Source organism: Hoplias malabaricus, chromosome Y (genome assembly GCF_029633855.1).
Source record: "Hoplias malabaricus isolate fHopMal1 chromosome Y, fHopMal1.hap1, whole genome shotgun sequence".
In the NCBI taxonomy this organism is placed as follows: domain Eukaryota; kingdom Metazoa; phylum Chordata; class Actinopteri; order Characiformes; family Erythrinidae; genus Hoplias; species Hoplias malabaricus.
The window spans coordinates 5,407,271-5,425,975 of NC_089820.1; the positions used below are offsets into that span (position 1 = coordinate 5,407,271).

An 18,705-nucleotide genomic window follows, 5' to 3' on the forward strand; every position below is an offset into this window, starting at 1 on the left:
TACAAACCTGCCTTGAGTCAAACACCATCGAGTCAAAGGCGTTTTCAAAGGGTGGGATATTTCCAGGAAGGATGTGTGGTGCCTACAAACTTCCAGAAAATCTGACAGGCCTGAACACAGAGGAGTGTAAGCTCTGGGATGCACACTTATTCACACCGTATTGGAAGCATCTGTGAGGACTTTAGACAGGACTTTAGGGGAACAGGATGCTTCTCTTTTTGCCAAATCCCCCACATGTCGCTGTTTTTCCCTCCCTCCGAGCCTTTTTTTTCCTCTCTAAATTATTCTCTGTGCCAACTCTCTCTGTATGTAAAACAGCATTAAACAATATGGAAACATTTGTTTGTTGCTGTGTACAATATATACAATGCATTTTTTGCAGTTCATCAAATATCATTTTCCCACTGCTGCAGTAATAAACTCTTTACTTCTGGGAAGGCTTTACACTAGATGGTGAAACATTGCTGTTTGCACCAGAGACCATAGTTTCCCTGCTCCACAACCCAACCCTGGTGCTTTATACCCCTCTAGCCCATGCTTTACATTGAGCATGGTGATTTATGCTCATGTCCTGTAGCTCTATAGAGTGCAATTTCATTTAATACTTTTCTATGGATATTATACTAAAATTAAAACTATTAGGAATTTTACCTAATTAAGTATTATCTATTTTACAGTAAATGTCTAGTAGAATATAGTCAGTAAATTACTAGTAGAATATCCCTAATTAATACATGTGCTCAACTCAGGTTACAATTGTTTTTACAATATTGACAATAACATCAAGATGACCAGATGACAGAAAGAAGAAGGTCAATAGGTCAGTAGAATCACTAGTCAAGTACTTTGTTCCTTTGTTTCCAGCCTAGAAGACGAAGCTCAAGGTTGCCGGGATGCAGGGTCCGGGTCAACGTGTCTGATTCAATCGAACTGCCTTGGGATTTCCCCCTGCGAGCTTGGTGTCACGTCCCATCCGTCATATGCTGCTTCTCCCCTTGCTAAGTAATCACATCTCTCTTGCTCTCTTCCTCCCCTCACCTCCACTGTATCCCTACATCCATCCTTCACTCCGTCTCTTGGGCTCCGGTATGTCATCCGTCATTGCCATGAGAGTGTTGTGGTAAACATGACCCCTTCTGGGGTTTACAGTATATAACAAAAAGTACACCCCTGCAAGTCATCACTAAAATGTCAATGGATTGAAAATTAATTAATAATTCCATTAATAGGGTATATTTTACAAAAATGATAAGAATAAGGTGGTTTAGACACCCATGAAAAACAACTCTCTGTTGCTTACAGTGGTGCACAAGACTTATCATCAACAATGAGCCAGTGAGTGCCCAGAGAATACATAACATTACAAAAAGTCAACATCTATAGATGATTTATGAGGGAAAAAAACATTACTAACAAATAATTACCAAACTGAGGTTTGCTAAATAACATAAACAGACAACTGATGAATGTTAGCAGCCCATTCTCGGATCAGATGACTCAAAAATAAACTTTAGATGAGTTGGAGTTTGGCACGTTTGGCCAGGACCACCACTGTGACTGAACACTGTGAACCTTCAAACATAGGGGTGAGTGTGTGTTAATATGGGGTACATGAGTTCAGCTGGTGTAGGGCAGATGACTATTATATATGACATTATGAATGCTAGAGTACACTAAAACTTCATATTAAAAATAAGAGTATCCCCAGTCTCAAAATGCTTGGCAGGAAAGGAGTATTACAATAAGACAATGACACTAATCACACTACAAAAAAAATGAAATGAAATGAAAAAATCATCTGGCCAAGTATGTCATCTGAATCTCATAAAGCACATTTGGGTGATCTTATACTGGAAAGTAGATGCACCTAATGCCTCAAGCAAAGAACAGCTGGAAAGAACCACATGTGAAAAATGGCAAAAGACTTCTATACAGATTTGTGCTGGAGTAGTCTCAGCCATAGATGCTCCACACACAAGCTGACAGAGTGTCTGATACTATTTCTGACTCCTCCTACAGTTCAGGCAAAATTAGCAGACTTGTGATTGGTCCTTTTGCGTGTCAGTCTAATTGCATTTCCTGCAGTAGTAGGCCACATTAAGTGTAAAGAGTCTGGCAATGTGAGACTACTGCTCAACTGGTGTCAAACATGCCAAAGAGGTTGTATTATGTTATCAGCAACAAAGGTAGATGCAAAATATTAGAAAAAAAAAACAAGAGAAATACCACTAATGTAGTGTAAAGATTTCTGTTGCCCAAAAAAAAAGTTATACATTAATAATTAGAGGGCGGCACGGTGGCGCAGGAGGTAGTGTCGCAGTCACACAGCTCCAGGGGCCTGGAGGTTGTGGGTTCGATTCCCGCTCCGGGTGACTGTCTGTGAGGAGTGTGGTGTGTTCTCCCTGTGTCTGCGTGGGTTTCCTCCGGGTGACTGTCTGTGAGGAGTGTGGTGTGTTCTCTCTGTGTCTGCGTGGGTTTCCTCCGGGTGACTGTCTGTGAGGAGTGTGGTGTGTTCTCCCTGTGTCTGCGTGGGTTTCCTCCGGGTGACTGTCTGTGAGGAGTGTGGTGTGTTCTCCCTGTGTCTGCGTGGGTTTCCTCCGGGTGACTGTCTGTGAGGAGTGTGGTGTGTTCTCCCTGTGTCTGCGTGGGTTTCCTCCGGGTGACTGTCTGTGAGGAGTGTGATGTGTTCTCCCTGTGTCTGGGTGGGTTTCCTCCGGGTGCTCCGGTTTCCTCCCACAGTCCAAAAACACACGTTGGTAGGTGGATTGGCGACTCAAAAGTGTATCTGTGTTGCCCTGTGAAGGACTGGCGCCCCCTCCAGGGCGTATTCCCGCCTTGCGCCCAATGATTCCAGGTAGGCTCTGGACCCACCGCGACCCTGAACTGGATAAGGGTTACAGATAATGAATGAATGAATTAATAATAAGTTCAGTGTATTGTGCCTTTAACAAACTCAAGTACACTTTACAATCATAGGGAAAAAAATATTATGAAGGAGACAAAGAAAAAAAATGTATAAAGCCTCAGTTGATCAGATCAACAGTTATGTTCATATATTCACCTGCTGTGCTAATTTTATTCTTTACATATTGTTCTATATTTTGTCATATTGTAGTGTCATTAAAGAAATGTGTATTAAAAAAACTCTTTTACGTAGCCAGTACACACCACAACATCCTTTCAGATTGATTTTGATTTCTGAATTCTGTGAATTTTACACTCCGGCAAAATTAGAAAAAAATACTTTTCATCTAAAAATTTACTATTTACTTTGGTGAACTAATTTACATACAATAATTTAAGCTTGCAATTGTCTTCAAATAATGAAAGATATGTAAAACCTGCCTCATGCAGTGGTTCAATCAGAATGTATTATGAAAACTCACATTTAGAGACCATTTAGTATAAAACATTAATTAGGACCAAACAAACTCAGCCAGGTCAAATGAATGTGACCGATCACAGACAAAGAGAGGTTTTAGGATGAACTAGGGGGTAATTATGACCAACCATCATCAGGAGGAAGTCTCATAAAGAAGAACACAGTAAGCTGGGGAAATCTGATGCTCAGTTAGTACACAAAACAAATTAATTATAGAATAGAATTGATTACAGTCAGGGGGAGGAGCCTAAAACTAGTGGATAGTAATGAGTGAAAATAGCCCAGGCCTGGTTTTTATTTTGTAAGTATTGATTAGGACCAATTACAATAAATGATAGGGCTCAAACCAAATGATGAAATAAGGAACGATCACATTAAAAGGGGAGGTCCCTCCTGGAAGGGCAAACAATTCAAGGCAAAACGAGTCAAGTGAAGTTGTAACAACAACACTACTCAAAACACTTGCCGGCATAAGTCAACTGTTATGTTAGCTAACAGATGCCTTAAATTGAAAGCCCAAAGTGATGGGGAGAGGGACGGCTATGGATGGCTGAAGCATCTACAGGGATCAAACTCCAAATGTCTTAGTGATTCTGGCCATGAAAGGAGAGAATACTATGAAAGGAGAGAATGGGAGAATACTATTTTTACTGAGCCACTCTCAAAGTACCAGTCAGCAACTCGCACCCTTTCTTTCACTGGTTCTCTCTCGCTACAGTGACAATATGTCCTGCCCAGCTGTTAACAAGCATGTAACAGCACTTCATGGTGGCCTTGTTCTCACCTTCCTGCCCATAAGTGTGAAAGGGAACAGCCTGGAAGAACATTCTAGCAGGATTTCACCTAATGACAAGTGCACTTTGGATCTGATCTGTACTCAAAAGTGTGAGTAGGGTGTTTTTTTAAAAAAAAAAGAAACCCCACAAACTTGGCATATAAGCTTATCTGCTCACTGACCACCAGAATGTTCTCTCTCTCTCTCTCTCTCTCACACACACACACACACACCTAAGATCAAACAGCATCAAACAAACAGCCATAAAACAGCTTAATAAACACAAGTGGAAGCATGACTAAAGCACTAATGGATCAGAACATGGACTTCAAAACTCTGGCTGGACTTCAATGTTGCAGTTTACAATGAGCCGTGTATTCACTGCTGATATTTCATTTATTTGAAACAGGTGAAATGTGCAGCTCTTGGAGTTCTTGGACACCAGGAAAACTACACCTTTGTAAATCCTTCTTCTGATCTGCATTCATATTGGCCACTTTATTAGAAACATCTGCCTTGTACAAGACTATACACCGGTAGGAGGCTGCCCTTCATTTATTTAATTTCCATTTAAAGTGGCCATGAACTCCAAAGTACAAGTGTTTCCAGTCTTTGACAGCTTCCATTCTTTTAAGGAGATTTAGTGTTTATACACCATGAGATGTTGGACACACAAACAAGGAGAAGAGAGGTGGAGGATAGTGCATCATTTAAATATAAGAGAAAAACAGTAGCCCGGGACAGTTGGCATTTCCAGGTGATTTTTTTATTTAATTTTTATTTATATATTTTTTAAAGCACAGCATGCAGCTGTAGGTGTTTTGTGAATGTGTGTGTGTATAAAGAAGAAAACACATGGTGCACCTGCTACAGTTAAAGTGGCATCTCTCTGATAGCAGGCAGAGCGCGAAGGGCTCATTTTCACAAACAATTACACAAGATTAACGATGGGCATCATATATTACACCCATCATTAAGCCTGCCGCAGGCCTCCCCCAGCTCTCTCTCTCACTTTCTCTCTCTCTTTCACACACACACACACACACACACACACACACACACACACACACACACACACCATTACCTGATGCTGGATGACAATGCCTCTTCACGCTGAGAGTAGTGATACACTATTCCAATTCGTCAGCTTTAGCTTCAAATCTTAGAGAACCAGTGTCCCAGACCCAGGTAACTATTCGTTCATAGGCATTTGTTGGGTATTAAGGATTTTAAGGGGCAAATATACCAAATCTTACCTAGTGTTCCTTTAAGGGTTTTCAAATAAAGTGGTCATTATGTAAAAGTATGTACATATTTTAAGTAGAGTGGCCAGTGGCTACTAAAAAATGGGTAGAGGCACAGTAAATGTGGCCTAAACTGAGCAGGCCAAAGACCCTCCATTGTCATGTGTTCACTGTTGGTCGAAAGATTTCTCGCAGTGACTTGTCTGTGAAGATCACATGGAGGCTGATGATCATTTGTTGTGAAGGCGTGTGTTCCCCTGGCACACAAGGTAGTAATTGTGTGTGTGTGTGTGTGTGTGTGTGAGAGAGAGAGAGAGAGAGAGAGTGAGTGATAATGATTGGCAAGGCCCGCCAGGATGAAGCTGCCATTTTTCTGTCACAGCCTGCCAGCTCCATGGGGGGCACTGTGGCAGCTGGCATTCAGCAGCAAAATTCAGGAATTATCTCATCTCTCTCTCTCTATCTGTCTCTCTCTCTCTTTCTCTCACACAGACACGCACAAACACACAGTGGTTATCTGGTAATAAAAAGCTTTAGAGCATCCATTAATGCAGGCAGTTGGGGATATGCCATTTTGAGTGACTTTAAAGAGTACTTTTACATATCAAAATGTACACTTACATAAGCTATGCTAAAGCAAATCTGTTCAACTACAGTGGGGAAAAGATAGATTCAGTCAAAGCATGTCAGATGCTTTTGCTAAGTCTGCTGTGTCTGGCCCTGGATTATAAAAATGGCACTATATTATAACAAATAATAACTACATTATATGTGCAATGGTATTGGGACATCTAAACATTATCAGTAGATTTTTTGATGTCCATTCTAAATATATAGGCATTAATATATAGTTGTTCCCCAATTTGCAGCTACAACAGCTTCCACTCTTCTAGGAACGTGTTCTACGAGATTTTGGCATGTGTCTGTAAGATTGTTTTGCCCATTAATACAGAAGTGCATTTTTGAGGAGCATAGGACCTGGCTTGCAGTCTCTGTTCTAGATTGTTCCAAAGGTGTTCTATTGGGTCGAGGTCTGGGCTGTGTGTGAGCAAGTCAAGTTCTTCCAGACCAAAGTAACCCCAACATGCCTTTATGGAACTTGTTTTTTTTTTGTTTTGTTTTGTGCACTGGGGCAGAACAAAGGCCTCCCTTAAAATATTCACAAATTTGGAAGCACACAATTGTTCAAAATGTCTTTGTATGCTGAAGAATTAATATTTTCCCTCACTGGAACTAAAGGACCTAGCCCAAACCCTGAAAAACAACTGCATAAACTTTATCCCCTCCCCAGGTAACGTCCTACTGGCATTCGCCAAACCCAGACTCATCTGTCAGAGTGACAGATAGAGAAGTGTGATACATCACTTCACAGAACATGTTTTCAGTGCTCCAGAGGTGCTTTACACCACTCCATCTGACACTTGCCATTGTGCTTGGTGATATAGGGCTCGGAAACCCATGCCATAAAGTGTTCTGTGCAAAGTTTTCTTTGCTGATGTTAATGACAGAGGAGATTTGCATAGGGTTAGTCATTTTTTATAAGTGCATCTGCAACTTTTACGCACTGAGCACTCCAGCTCTCGGCAACCTTGCTCTGTAACTTTACGTGGCCTGCCACTTTGTGGCTGAGTTGCTGTGGTTCTTAAACACTTTGAATTTTCAGTAATATCACTCACATATCATTCAAATGGTGGCATCCTATTGAAATACCACACCTGAATTCAGTGAACCCTTTAGGAAGAAACATTCGCAAATATTTGTAACGGCAGACTGCATGGTCAGGTGCTTGTCTAATGCTTTTTTCGTAGTGTATCTGAAAGATTTTTTTCATTGAACATTTATAGCTTTAATATATAAGTGGCGATAAGTGGTAGAATTCTAGCCATTCACTCACAATAGCACTAGGTCTTTAAAACTATTAAGCTTTAATATGAATAATATTCAGAACTACAACTTTCCAATGAGAGACAAGTTTATCTTGAAAGGCAAGCTATCCTTGTGAGCTACACTCCAGCAAGACATTTTTATAATAACAATTAATGGCATTACTCTGTAATTAAATTCTAATTAGACAGTAAAATGACTAATATTCTGAGTTAATGACTGCCCTCCTGTCTAACGCAATGCTGATAGAAAATTAACTGTCTATGGCTCCTGCTCACCTGCTTTAAGTTCAGTTACCTGCTCTTCATTTCCAGCACATGCTGCACTCAACACATGCAACTTCTCATCTGTGGTATCTGTCATTCTGATGCACCAAAACATGAATATATGACGGAACTGATCAACACAGACTTTTACCAAAGGTTTCAACTACACACAAAGACTCCAAGCCTGTTTCTACCTATGCAATTTCAAATTAAAGATCCTTTCAATTACAGTTTTCTTCTTTGATAGATCACTCTTCAAGTTTTGATTTTTACTAACGATCATTCTTCCAGCTTCAAGGCAGTTTCCCTTGCTATTGTCACTTTTTTCTTGCTCACAAGGTGTTATTCATTTTGTTTTTGTTTCTAGATTTCTGTAAAGCTGCTTCACAATACCATAAGGTTGTTAAAAGCACTATATAAATAAATTTGACTTGACTTTTAAAAGGGACAAACTTGGAGTAAAGGGTTCCTCTGACATTAAAATACAGGCCATAAAATTGTTTGGTAAATTGCAGCCATAAAATCTGACAAGTCAGAGAAGAATACAATAAAACATAGATGTCTGAGGCCTAATGATCAGAGGAGGCTTGCTGGAGATTAATGGCTAGCCACAGTCACTGTACTTAAGTTGTTAAGGAGGGAGGACATGTCCAAAGTGATGCCAATCCAATCAGCTTGTTAACTCTCTAGTACGGAAGAGAGGGTTTTTCCTCTGAGGAACTGTCAATATCATCTTTCACTCTAATTAAAGTATTGCTTGAATGCCACCATATATGCTATCGACCTCCCCTCTAAGAAAAACAACATATGAATAGATTAGATGCTCATCTCGTTCACTCTCCTCTGTTTTGGTCTGCAGATAATCGAAGTCATCTCTAGGCATAAAAGTGTCTGGCCCTCTGACCAATGTAGTCTCTCTATCTCTCTGCCCACCACTCAATTCAGTTTGGTTCAGTACATTTTTCTAGCATGACTGGCATGTCTTTTCAAGGAAAACAATCTCATGGAACCAGGACTAACACAAAGAACATGAGTAAGAGCCATTATATGATGAATAACATATAAGAGGAACTAATTGTAACAAGATGCAACCTCTGAGAAAAACCAAGACTCTTGGGTTAAACTGTTAAATACTTAAAGAGCAATTTTAGGTGTAAGAAAGAACCATTGAAAGAAAGAAAGAAAATCCCTAATAGCAAAGTGAAGGAAGAATCCAAAGGCCAAACTACTTAAGAGCATGAATAAAAAACACTTAGAAGGACTAATGCTGCATTCGAGTTGAACTCGGATGTCGGATTTTTCAGGAGTGCGCTCACAAGTCAGATTTCCTTCTTGAAAAGTTGGGTATCCCTGAGTTCTGAATCCAAGATGGCTGTTCGCAAATCAAAACTATGTAAAAGCAATAGTATCATAGGTTTTATTAGCGCATTTATTAAAGCAGTCATACACACAGTAGTGCCCAGCTGCCATATGTGAACCTGTTTCCATGGTGGTTGGAGGCATAGAATATTGCATAATATTATCAGCTGGTATCGCTAACACAGAACGAGCTAACAGGGACATAAGGGTTTTTGAATGTTAAACTGGAACGCTGTCAGCTCAGGTGTGACATCATTCCTAGCTCCAACATTTAACTTTCGAGGTAAATGGAATTCAGCATAAGGCTCAAAAGAACAAACACCAAGAGCACGAGAAAGATTTGTGTTCACAGCCCCTAGTGCACTAGTCTTTGTGTGTGCTGACTGCAACAGATGGGTTAATTTCAGAAGACACATTTCGTTGTACGTTGTACAATGACAAATAATTGCAAATTATTTAGAAAGTACCACTGAGAAGAACAAGGAACAAAAAAGAGAAATGTATTCAGACCATGAGCAACAAACACTAATATTAATTAGACTCAAAAGAAGATCCCCCTTTAAGAATATGGTGAAAACACTATGGTACTGAGACTCAGAATGAGGAAATCAGGTAAATTCATGTGGTCTTTACTATCTTTACTATTCTTTAAAGTAACTTATATAAATTGTAATATTAATCAACCTGTTGTTCAACACCATACAGCAGCACAATGAGAAGAACCAAGTGACAAAGGTAAGGGCCAAAGTCCGTAAAAGTATGAGCTAAAAAACAAACAAACAAACAAACAAACAAACAAAAACCAATACCATCCCTCTTTTCTTGCTTGTGTTGCAATGTTTGGGCTTTCCCTATGTTGTAGTTCGGTGATTCTGGGAGGAGTGCAGGTGCAGCAAACAGGTGCTGTGGGATGTTCACCGTCTCTGAGGCAAACAAAGCTGAGTCACCACCCACCGTACAGGAGAGTGAGAGTGTGAGAGGGAGATAAAAACAGGTGCAAATAAATTGGTGTTGCTTTTTCTCTCAGGATTTTGCTGAGAGAAGCTATGTTAGAATTTTTGAAACCCTTATTTAGTGTGAACACATAGACTGCTCAACACGCATGGAGGAGAACAATAACACCAGCTATTACATCAACCGAATGACTTCTATGCTGTCTAGTGATGGGGAGAAGAGGGACCATCCAAACCAGGAGCAGCAGTCAGTTACGATCACAGTGATGTATGTATTTGTCTAGTGTTGTTTACATTAAAAGAGAGAGCGAGAGAGCGAGAGAGAGAGAGAGAGTGGACAAGTACACTATACGGCTTCTTCTGAAATGAAGGACATTTACTGGTAGTTTGTCTAATTGTGCTGTAGTAACAACTAAGTAAGGAACAGAATATGTGATGGACTGTGCTTCTTGTGGCCTGTGAGCAGCACTGCCGTGTGGCTTTAATTACTGCTTCCCAATGATCTCCTAAATACTCCTCTTCCACCACCTCTTCTAACCTCCATTTTGTCCTCTCTTGGTGAGAAGAATCTTTTTTAAGAATAGGTGCTTTTTTTTTTCAAAAAGAGTTTCCAGCAGCTACTATTTTAAAGTTCAGCCTTAGGACTAGGGCTGTCCCAGAGCTCAGGCAGTGCTTTTCAGTGAATATTCTGAGTGTCGCCTCATTGGCTGGTTGGTGTTGGTGCTGAGATAGTCATTTAGAAAATCTGCCTTCAACGCCCATCCGCTTTAAGTCCCAGTGTTTCTTTCCTTGCAGAGTGCTGCATCTCACAGTGCTGCTTCACTCGTTAGGGCACAGTGTATGCATGGGTTTACACAGGCTTTTAGAGCTGGTTTAACTGGAGATGCAAAGCTGACAAAATGATCGGAGATGTCGCCATGCTTTTATGTGAGTAGTTTAGTTCTGTTAAAGAGAATAAACTTATTAAGAACTTTCATCATGAAGAACATGAATTCAGGTGTAGTTGAGATTAGCAGTAGCTTCTATTAGCTACCTTAGTGTCTTTGCTCCAGTGCAGAAGTAAAGAAACCATGCTCAGACCCCACACAAGACTTAGCTCATCAACATTTAGGGTGAAGTGGTACATTTCAGATTTCACTGGAATATATTAGTTTACTTAATAATAAGCTAAACATGTATCTTGTGGTCTGAATATTGTATGGATGCTGAAGGTTCAGCTGAGGGGGATTTATGTCCTTGCTGCTCTCTTTTCCAATTTGGGACAAGAAAAATAAAACAAGGGATTTGCCGGGCTAACAGCTTGCCCCTGGTGGAATGCTAGTATGCGCATCTCAGTCGAGGATTTCTTTTGTGTGTGTGTGTGTGTGTGTGTCTAGTTGTACAGCTGTAACCCAGTGTAAGCCAGTTCTGGAAAAACATATTCCAATGAAAAAATAGTCCCAACCTTTACATTCAGCCGACCTATTAAAGCCACTCCTCTAAAACACAGCCATGGCTTAATAATTCACACACAATCCACCTACCTAATGTCTCCTTCATATGTATGAAAACACACAACAGCTATATGGATGATCAATCTAGTATAACTCTTTGTTTATATTGTGAGAGTATTTCCCAGAGAGAGAGAGAGAGCTCCTTAATGTCTCCTGCTGCTCAGATGTGTCTCCTCAGATAAAAACCTCAGTAATTTCACGTCTGCTCTTGAATTTTAGTGGAGATCTAAAAAAGGTCACAAACTGTGCTCAGATTTACCAGACAAACCATACCCAACTCTCTCATGTCTCATGGCTCTCTTCTGTCTCATTTCTTCATCCCAAGAAATATTAGGAGAATCACCATTATGTCTCCTGAGCCATTATAGAGCAACCTATGAGCAATACATTTTTCCCTCTGGGTTGATCTACTAACAAATCACCTACTCCAGCTTTAAAGCAGAGATAAAAAAGAAAATAATTTTAGATGAAAAGCGCATCATGAAGAAATACGGACAGAGAGTCTGGTAATTAGTTTGGCTCAGTGTCTCACTGTCGATATGCGTGATTTGCTTATCAGACTGGCTGTCTCTCCGACTCTGACTTTGTCTGCCTTATTGCCTGATTCTCTGCCAATCCGTCTGTCTCTCTGTCTGTTTGAATACATGCCTGTTTCTTTGTTTGTCTGTCTGTCTCACGGTGTGACAGACTGTCGGGCTGACTGAAATGGTCTATCTGTCTGTTCGTTTTGCATATCTGTCTGACTGACTGTCTGTATATGGCCGAAGATATTACTGCAGCAACACATCCCCTACTGCTGTATATATTTAACTTTTCAATACAGTCATTGAAACATTTTGGTGCAATATGAAGTTCAGTAAGAAGTGTGGAAGCGTATAATTGCTGTGAGTAAATGTCTTTGTAGAACACTGTGACAAGTCAAGTTGAGAGAGGAAAGTGTTGCGATTGTATTCACTTAATGAGCATTGGCCCCTGGTGACAACACAATGAACACCTCTCAGTCCACGTGGGACTGGGGATTATTTCAAAACGCATCCCATTAATTAATGTAGCACAACTACACTTACTGGTGTGAGCCAGAGAAAAGCTCTAATCAAGTTCCTAGAAACTCATCTGCATTCTCAAGGCTCAAACAATAACAGGGAAATATCAAATAACCACTGCAATTAATTGCAAACTGGTTTCATAAGGAACCTCTATGTTGGCCTGTGTAACATGAAATTACAATCATGGCTAAAGACACAAGGCCCCCTTCGTCGCGTAATTCTCTGAGACTGTTTATCACGTTCTTATGAAAGTCTTGTCATAGAGATGTGCTGGTACAATGTTTTCACACTTGCTATGATTCCCTGAGGTTTCTTGAGTGCCTTCCCTCTACAAACACATGATCCCTCTTCAAAGACAGATGCCTCTCAAAAGACCCCCCTCTCAGGCTCTGCTGAGTTTTTAATCAGCTCTGCTAAAAACAAAACACTTTTGGGTCCACCCACAGTGTGTACACGTAAACAAAAGCTCTAGGCTCTGAGATTTTGACTCATGCACACCTGCCACTGCTGTTTGTGGGCTAGGACACAGCTCAGCACACACATCTGAGAACCTTCTGCTGGAGCTTTGTCTAATTTACTGAGTGGTAACAGTAACCACACCAATCAATAATAATACGTTCAGACTCACAGTCTGGTATGGATTACATAGCATAGTGGACAATGTATTGTATGCTAGAGTTTGCGTTTTGCATGTGTTTCTCAATGTGAAAATATTCTGCTCTTTTGTTCGTTTCTGAGTGACACCAACAAAGCAAACGTGCCACAACCATCATTTAGTTTTGGTATGGAAACAAACATATCTTTGGATTTTCCTTTTGGATCAAATAGGGGCAAATTATTTGAGAACCAAAAAACAGAATCCATTGCCAAGAATGGATCTGAAGCCCACCAACCAACATTTATTTAAAGGAGAGGAATGTATCAAAAACAGCTTTGTAAAACAGAAAGTTTCCGTAATTAATCATCAATTTGGTATGATAATCTCATTCAGAATCTGTTTTTCATTTTCAGTGTGTTTTGTCTCAGTTATGTGTCTTTCAGTCTTCCAAGTTCCCAAAGCTTTTTCTGAGAAGCATTTTGAACTGAAAGCAAGACTGAGGGATGTGTAACTGAGGAAAAAATACAGTGACAAGCAAAACCAGAATAGAAGGTTAAATACACACAAGGTATATACAGAAATATTATTTTACAAACCTCTTTATATTAATAACAGTCCTCTTTGCAAAATTGTATTTCTTCCGTTATGGATTCTGAGTTTTGATTCGCAAAACATTTGCTCTATTTTGACACCATGCATAAAGGCCTATACAGAGCTATGTAAACTAGCTTGCAACATTAAAATAGCTGAATCGGAAACTTCAGCACCACTTGCCAAAGAGAAATACATCCGCAGAACTCCCGAATACACGCTAGGAAAGAAAGGAAAGAAAGCATACTAGAAAATGTAGGTGTTTTGACAAAACCCGAGTGGCTAATGTTCTGAAAAGCTTCTTCCATCTTGCAACAGTAGTTTTGAAAAAACGTCTGTGGGCAGAACATACTTAACTCATCTTGCCCTAAGTCGTATAGATGGCTTGGGTGGGGCAACTTTGGCTGACCCCTGGTTCTGAGGTAGTGCTCCACACACTGGTTGAGAGTATTTTTACACAAAGCCTCATGGGTAAAACATTACACTTCTTGCCAGCACTGGCTCTGTGGGAGGTGACAGTTCAGAGATGTGCTAATGCTAACTACCAAAGCCGGACATACCTTTAGTGGGCTCTGAGCGCTTTGGAAGGTCCAGAGTGTCATAGTTTTTGTCGTTCTCTCCATTTCTCCTCCCTGAGAGAAGACAAGACAAGAGAGAAGATCAATTCTGAAGATTAAATATGTCACAGGCACACACACCACAGAAAGACTACACACTTACATATTAGTCTAGAGGTATGTAGTGGACCCATTAGTCCCTCTCATCCCAGTAATGCATAATGTAAAATTGAGGAAAGATCTACAGCAGAGTGGGCTAATGAATATCACACGTATATAATATAGATTCAATTGGTTACACACAAATCCCTCGTATCAACACTCAGTCCATTTTTATGTTTTATGCAAAAGCGTTAAAACTCACAGGACCACCACTGAGCAGGTATTTTTCAGGTAGTGGATCATTCATCAGCACTGGACACAGTTGTGGCCTTTGAATTTGCATAAAAAACCAGCGTTGCTGGAGCTTTTTGTCCATTGGCTGTCCACAGTATAAGATTATTTGCCTTGTTGGCCAACCTTATAGACATGAAGTAGATGATAGCTCAGTTGGAATTAGTCCTATTCAAGTTCATCAGTGGCCAGTTTCTTGACCAGATATTTCTGGTTGGTGGACTGTTCTTAGTGTGCTTTTGCAATAGGTTAAGGCACAAAACTGAGATATTTTGACTGGGCTATGTAAAAACTAAAAATATGATGCATGAAAATACATATAAATGTGCTTTTTTTTCTCATGCATAGGCAAATAGGAGAGGCAAAAAAATGTGAGGATGTTGCAAGAGTGTGTGTAGGTGTTTGGGTACTAGATATTACACAAGATTTACAGATAGATACATTAATAACACAAAAGCAGACAGACTACAACATGTAAGTGCAGAACTACAAAGTCCATCTATTTATCTCTATGGTATGTGGATCTTACCAAATGTACAAGTGTACATACAACGTAGATGTAACTAATAGAAGGGACAATGACACAATTCATATAAGTGCACAAAAAAAAGGACACACACGGCACGACACATGAAGGTATCACTGTGGGTCTCATCTAAGAATGCCCCCCCCACCCCCCACCCCAGGCAAAAGCTTACAATGGGACATATGGATGGAATGATGAACAGACTGAATGTAAAAAAATAAAAGAATGAAATAAAGAAAAAGGCGGGAAGGAAGACTCACCTTGATTAAACCATTCCTCTACAGTTAGCCAGCGCATCAGCAGCAAGGCCGAGAAACAAGCAGAGAGGAAGAAGAGAAGAGACGTGAAAAGGGACGTGTGTGTGTGTGTGTCCTGGATGGTGTCCTAAGAAATTAACTTCCTTCAATGTCCTCTACATTGGGGCTAAACAGCTTGTATAATCTCTATTTAAAAGTACTGCTGATAGAACAGGACACTCGCACATGAGACTAAGGTGACCATACCCAATGGCAACACGGGTATTTGGGGCAGCTGTGGCCTTGTGGTTCGATACCTAAAACAGGCAGGATCTTCCACACTTAAATTATCCTTGAACCTAACCCCCTTGAAGGCACCTAACCCCCAAAATGCTCCTCGAGCTGCCCCTTTCTCTTGGTGCGTGTGTTCACTTCCCCTAATCACTAGTGAGTGTCTAAAAACTTCTGGCCACATTGTGGAGCATCCATAGTATGTTTTTCAGTAAACCTTCAATCATTCAGACTGTTGGAAGACAGAAAAACTTTAAATAGGTCCCTAGAAAATGGCTAAAGCTTCGTTGAATCTCAAATCACTTGCTGTTCCCTACATAGTGCACTCAATATTAGATTGAGACTCCTGCAGTTTATAGCTGTATAAAAAAAAGCTTTATATTAGAGATATAATACATTACTGTGCCATTTTTCCCCTGCAGTAGAAAGCTTTTGGGAGTCGGCCCTGTGAATTCGTATCACGTATTTCCTTCCAGAGAAGGCCTTTCTAAGAGCTTTTCCGCTTGAGTACATCCCCGTGTTTTCACTTTTAAGTCATGGTGAAAATGTTGGCTGTTTGATTTGATGTTTGAATCTTTCTAAGCGGATTTGGATTCATTCAGTCACAAATACATAAATTAGGTCAGGTACAGATTTTGGATGAGTTCAGCAGCACCTGCCCAATATTCTACTTTTCTACACAAGTAAATAAACATGCAACAAGTTCTATTTGCTGTAAGTGTGGCCAGATGTTCCCTGGCTATTCTCTGTCACTAATAACTAAACTGTCCAGATTTATTTGAATGAGACTAAAGTATTCCCGGTTACCTCAGGTAACAAATTGATTGGAGGCTTTATTTTGGGAGGGCGATCTAAATAGCTCTTCAGAAACATGCAGTGAGGGAGATTTGAAGCGTTTAGCCGTTTAAATGTAGGTCATTTAGCTCCTTCAAAGTGTACCTCCAGGGCCTCGAGGCGGATAACTAGCCCTCATTAGCTGCTGTGTGCTGGCGTCCATGCGACTGAAACGCATGGAGGTTTTAGGTTGTTTTGGCAGCTTAATTGGCTCACCCCTGTAGACTTGAACGGGCCACGGCAGGATCGACGCTCGCGCTCAGAATCCGAATTAATTAAACGCCGTGACTCACGACTCGGGGCGTTCGGGAGTCACTGCACCTGTTTGTCGCTAGCTGAAGTCATTTCTGACCATGTGGATTAATACAGAGCTTTAATAGGATCAAGGAAAGAGTGGAGAATGCGCAGGGGAGCTAGACTCGCTGCCTCGAGACAGCATCTGTGTCAGCCACACACACACATCTTGTATTCGTGAATTGTGAGGACATTATATAGAATTCCATTTATTTTGTGGAGACGTCCCATTCACTTTTCCATACGAGCTTAACCCTAACACTAACGCAACCCAACCTTACAACATGTCTTTACTTTTAAATGTAATGATTATTTATATTGTGTGGACCAGCTATTATAGACACACACAAAACACAGCAATATCTTATCTGCGCTCATGTCTGTTTATAATGTCTGAGTCACTGCAGCCTTGTGTGTGAGCGTTTCTGGTTTAAGAATGCTGTACAAACTGTGGCTGTCACTTTGTATCATATTTGTTTGGTCTTTTATTGTTTGAAATACATTTGTGATTCATTTTTATATCCCCACTGGCACATAATTTTCAATCAGTGACTAAGAAATGGCTCTAGAGACTTCAATCATGGTGATGGAGTCGACTAACCACAGTCTGGGGGCTTTTCACCATGGTAGTGGAGCTAATTAGGCCTAAGTTGGGGACTTTCTCACAGTGGTAGCGGAGTTGACAAGGCACAAGCAAGAGACTTTCTCACTTTGGAAGTGGGGTTGACTTGCCATAAGCTGGGGACTTTTGTTTACTGCTGTACTTCACTGCTAAAATAGATGTAAATCCAAATAGTTAAACTCTTCAGATGTCTGGTTCCCATCACCATCATTGTGTTGACTTCTTAAAAAACATAGTTACAGAGAAACTATGGAAAAATACAAGCTCTACCTTAATTACCAACCTAAGGAACGTCAGGACCACATCACAGCCATAATGTGACTTATTAAAATGCTCTGTTTTTTGAGTGCATATGTTAAGAACCCAGAGGAGACAGAGGGACAGCGAGACTGACCTTTGGCCTTCTTCCCGCCGAAACAGCCGGCATCATCCTTCTTCTTCCTCTGTGGTCCAGCGGAGCCAGGCGCCTGCAGGGCTGATGGGTCCTGATACTTCTCTGCCCCAGGGACCTCTTTGTGAACGTGGTAGGATAAGTTCCTCATGATGCACACACAGTTCTCCACAGACTGGAGAATGAAAGATTTGATTAAACCCTTCCAGAATCTCTTAAACATGTTCTAGTCTTTTTGACATTGCTTGTTTACAGTTAAACTACATTATCATAAAATAGTCTATTGAATTTAAATAAACTGCACTGAGCCCAGTTGAGACTGTAAATGCCAATATCAATTCAGGAAAGGCTTGATAACCTATTAGATCCCAACAAGCCCATATTGTGCGTTTGTCTATGTTGGGTGTAGAATTGGAGCCTTCAGTACGTAATAGTGTTTCCTATCAAAGAGGCAGGATGATCATTTTTTTGTAAGAATTGTGTGTTCTGCACTTCCATTGTCCCAAAAAAGTAGAATCTCACCTTGTTGTCCATGTCTTTTTTACCTACGGCTGACTGTAGGGCATGGAGCAAAGCATCCACCAGTCCATCGCACTCTCTCAGCCTCCTGCGAGCCTCAGCTCCATCTGAACTGACATTCCTGCACAGAAATGTATACACAACTCCATCAGCAACCTCACGAAGATTGTTGTATATTACTTTTTATCTGTTATCACTACAATACAAGTGATTAAACTAAATAGGTCTAAACCAAAATAATCAGAAATCTCTTCAAACGATTAAAGGAGGATCTAGGGGTAAGAATTGCGCTGGGTATTCTTTGGTTTACTATGTGATGTAAATGAAGCTGAGGCCCATTATTGTTTCATTTCCACTGAAGCAGATGGCTGATACACAACAAATGTAGGATTTACACTGTCCTGACCATTTTGGTGAGTTGTATGTTATTAGGAATTTAAAAGGCATAACT

General features: G+C 40.5%; 1 protein-coding gene across 10 annotated transcripts in view; it reads right to left on the minus strand.

The window, feature by feature from the left end:
* LOC136678065 (splicing regulator ARVCF-like) overlaps positions 1-18,705 on the minus strand; it is a 293,541-nt gene that overhangs the window by 36,700 nt on the left and 238,136 nt on the right. For 8 of the 10 annotated variants that reach the window (XM_066655878.1, XM_066655872.1, XM_066655876.1 and 5 more), the window contains 4 exons: positions 18,258-18,375; positions 17,739-17,910; positions 15,328-15,345; positions 14,152-14,223 (listed from right to left, as the gene is read on the minus strand). In XM_066655878.1, the coding sequence (XP_066511975.1) occupies positions 14,152-14,223; positions 15,328-15,345; positions 17,739-17,910; positions 18,258-18,375 (380 nt within the window). The remainder of the gene's footprint in view (positions 1-14,151; positions 14,224-15,327; positions 15,346-17,738; positions 17,911-18,257; positions 18,376-18,705) is intronic. The other 2 variants (XM_066655873.1, XM_066655871.1) reach the window with 1 other exon arrangement.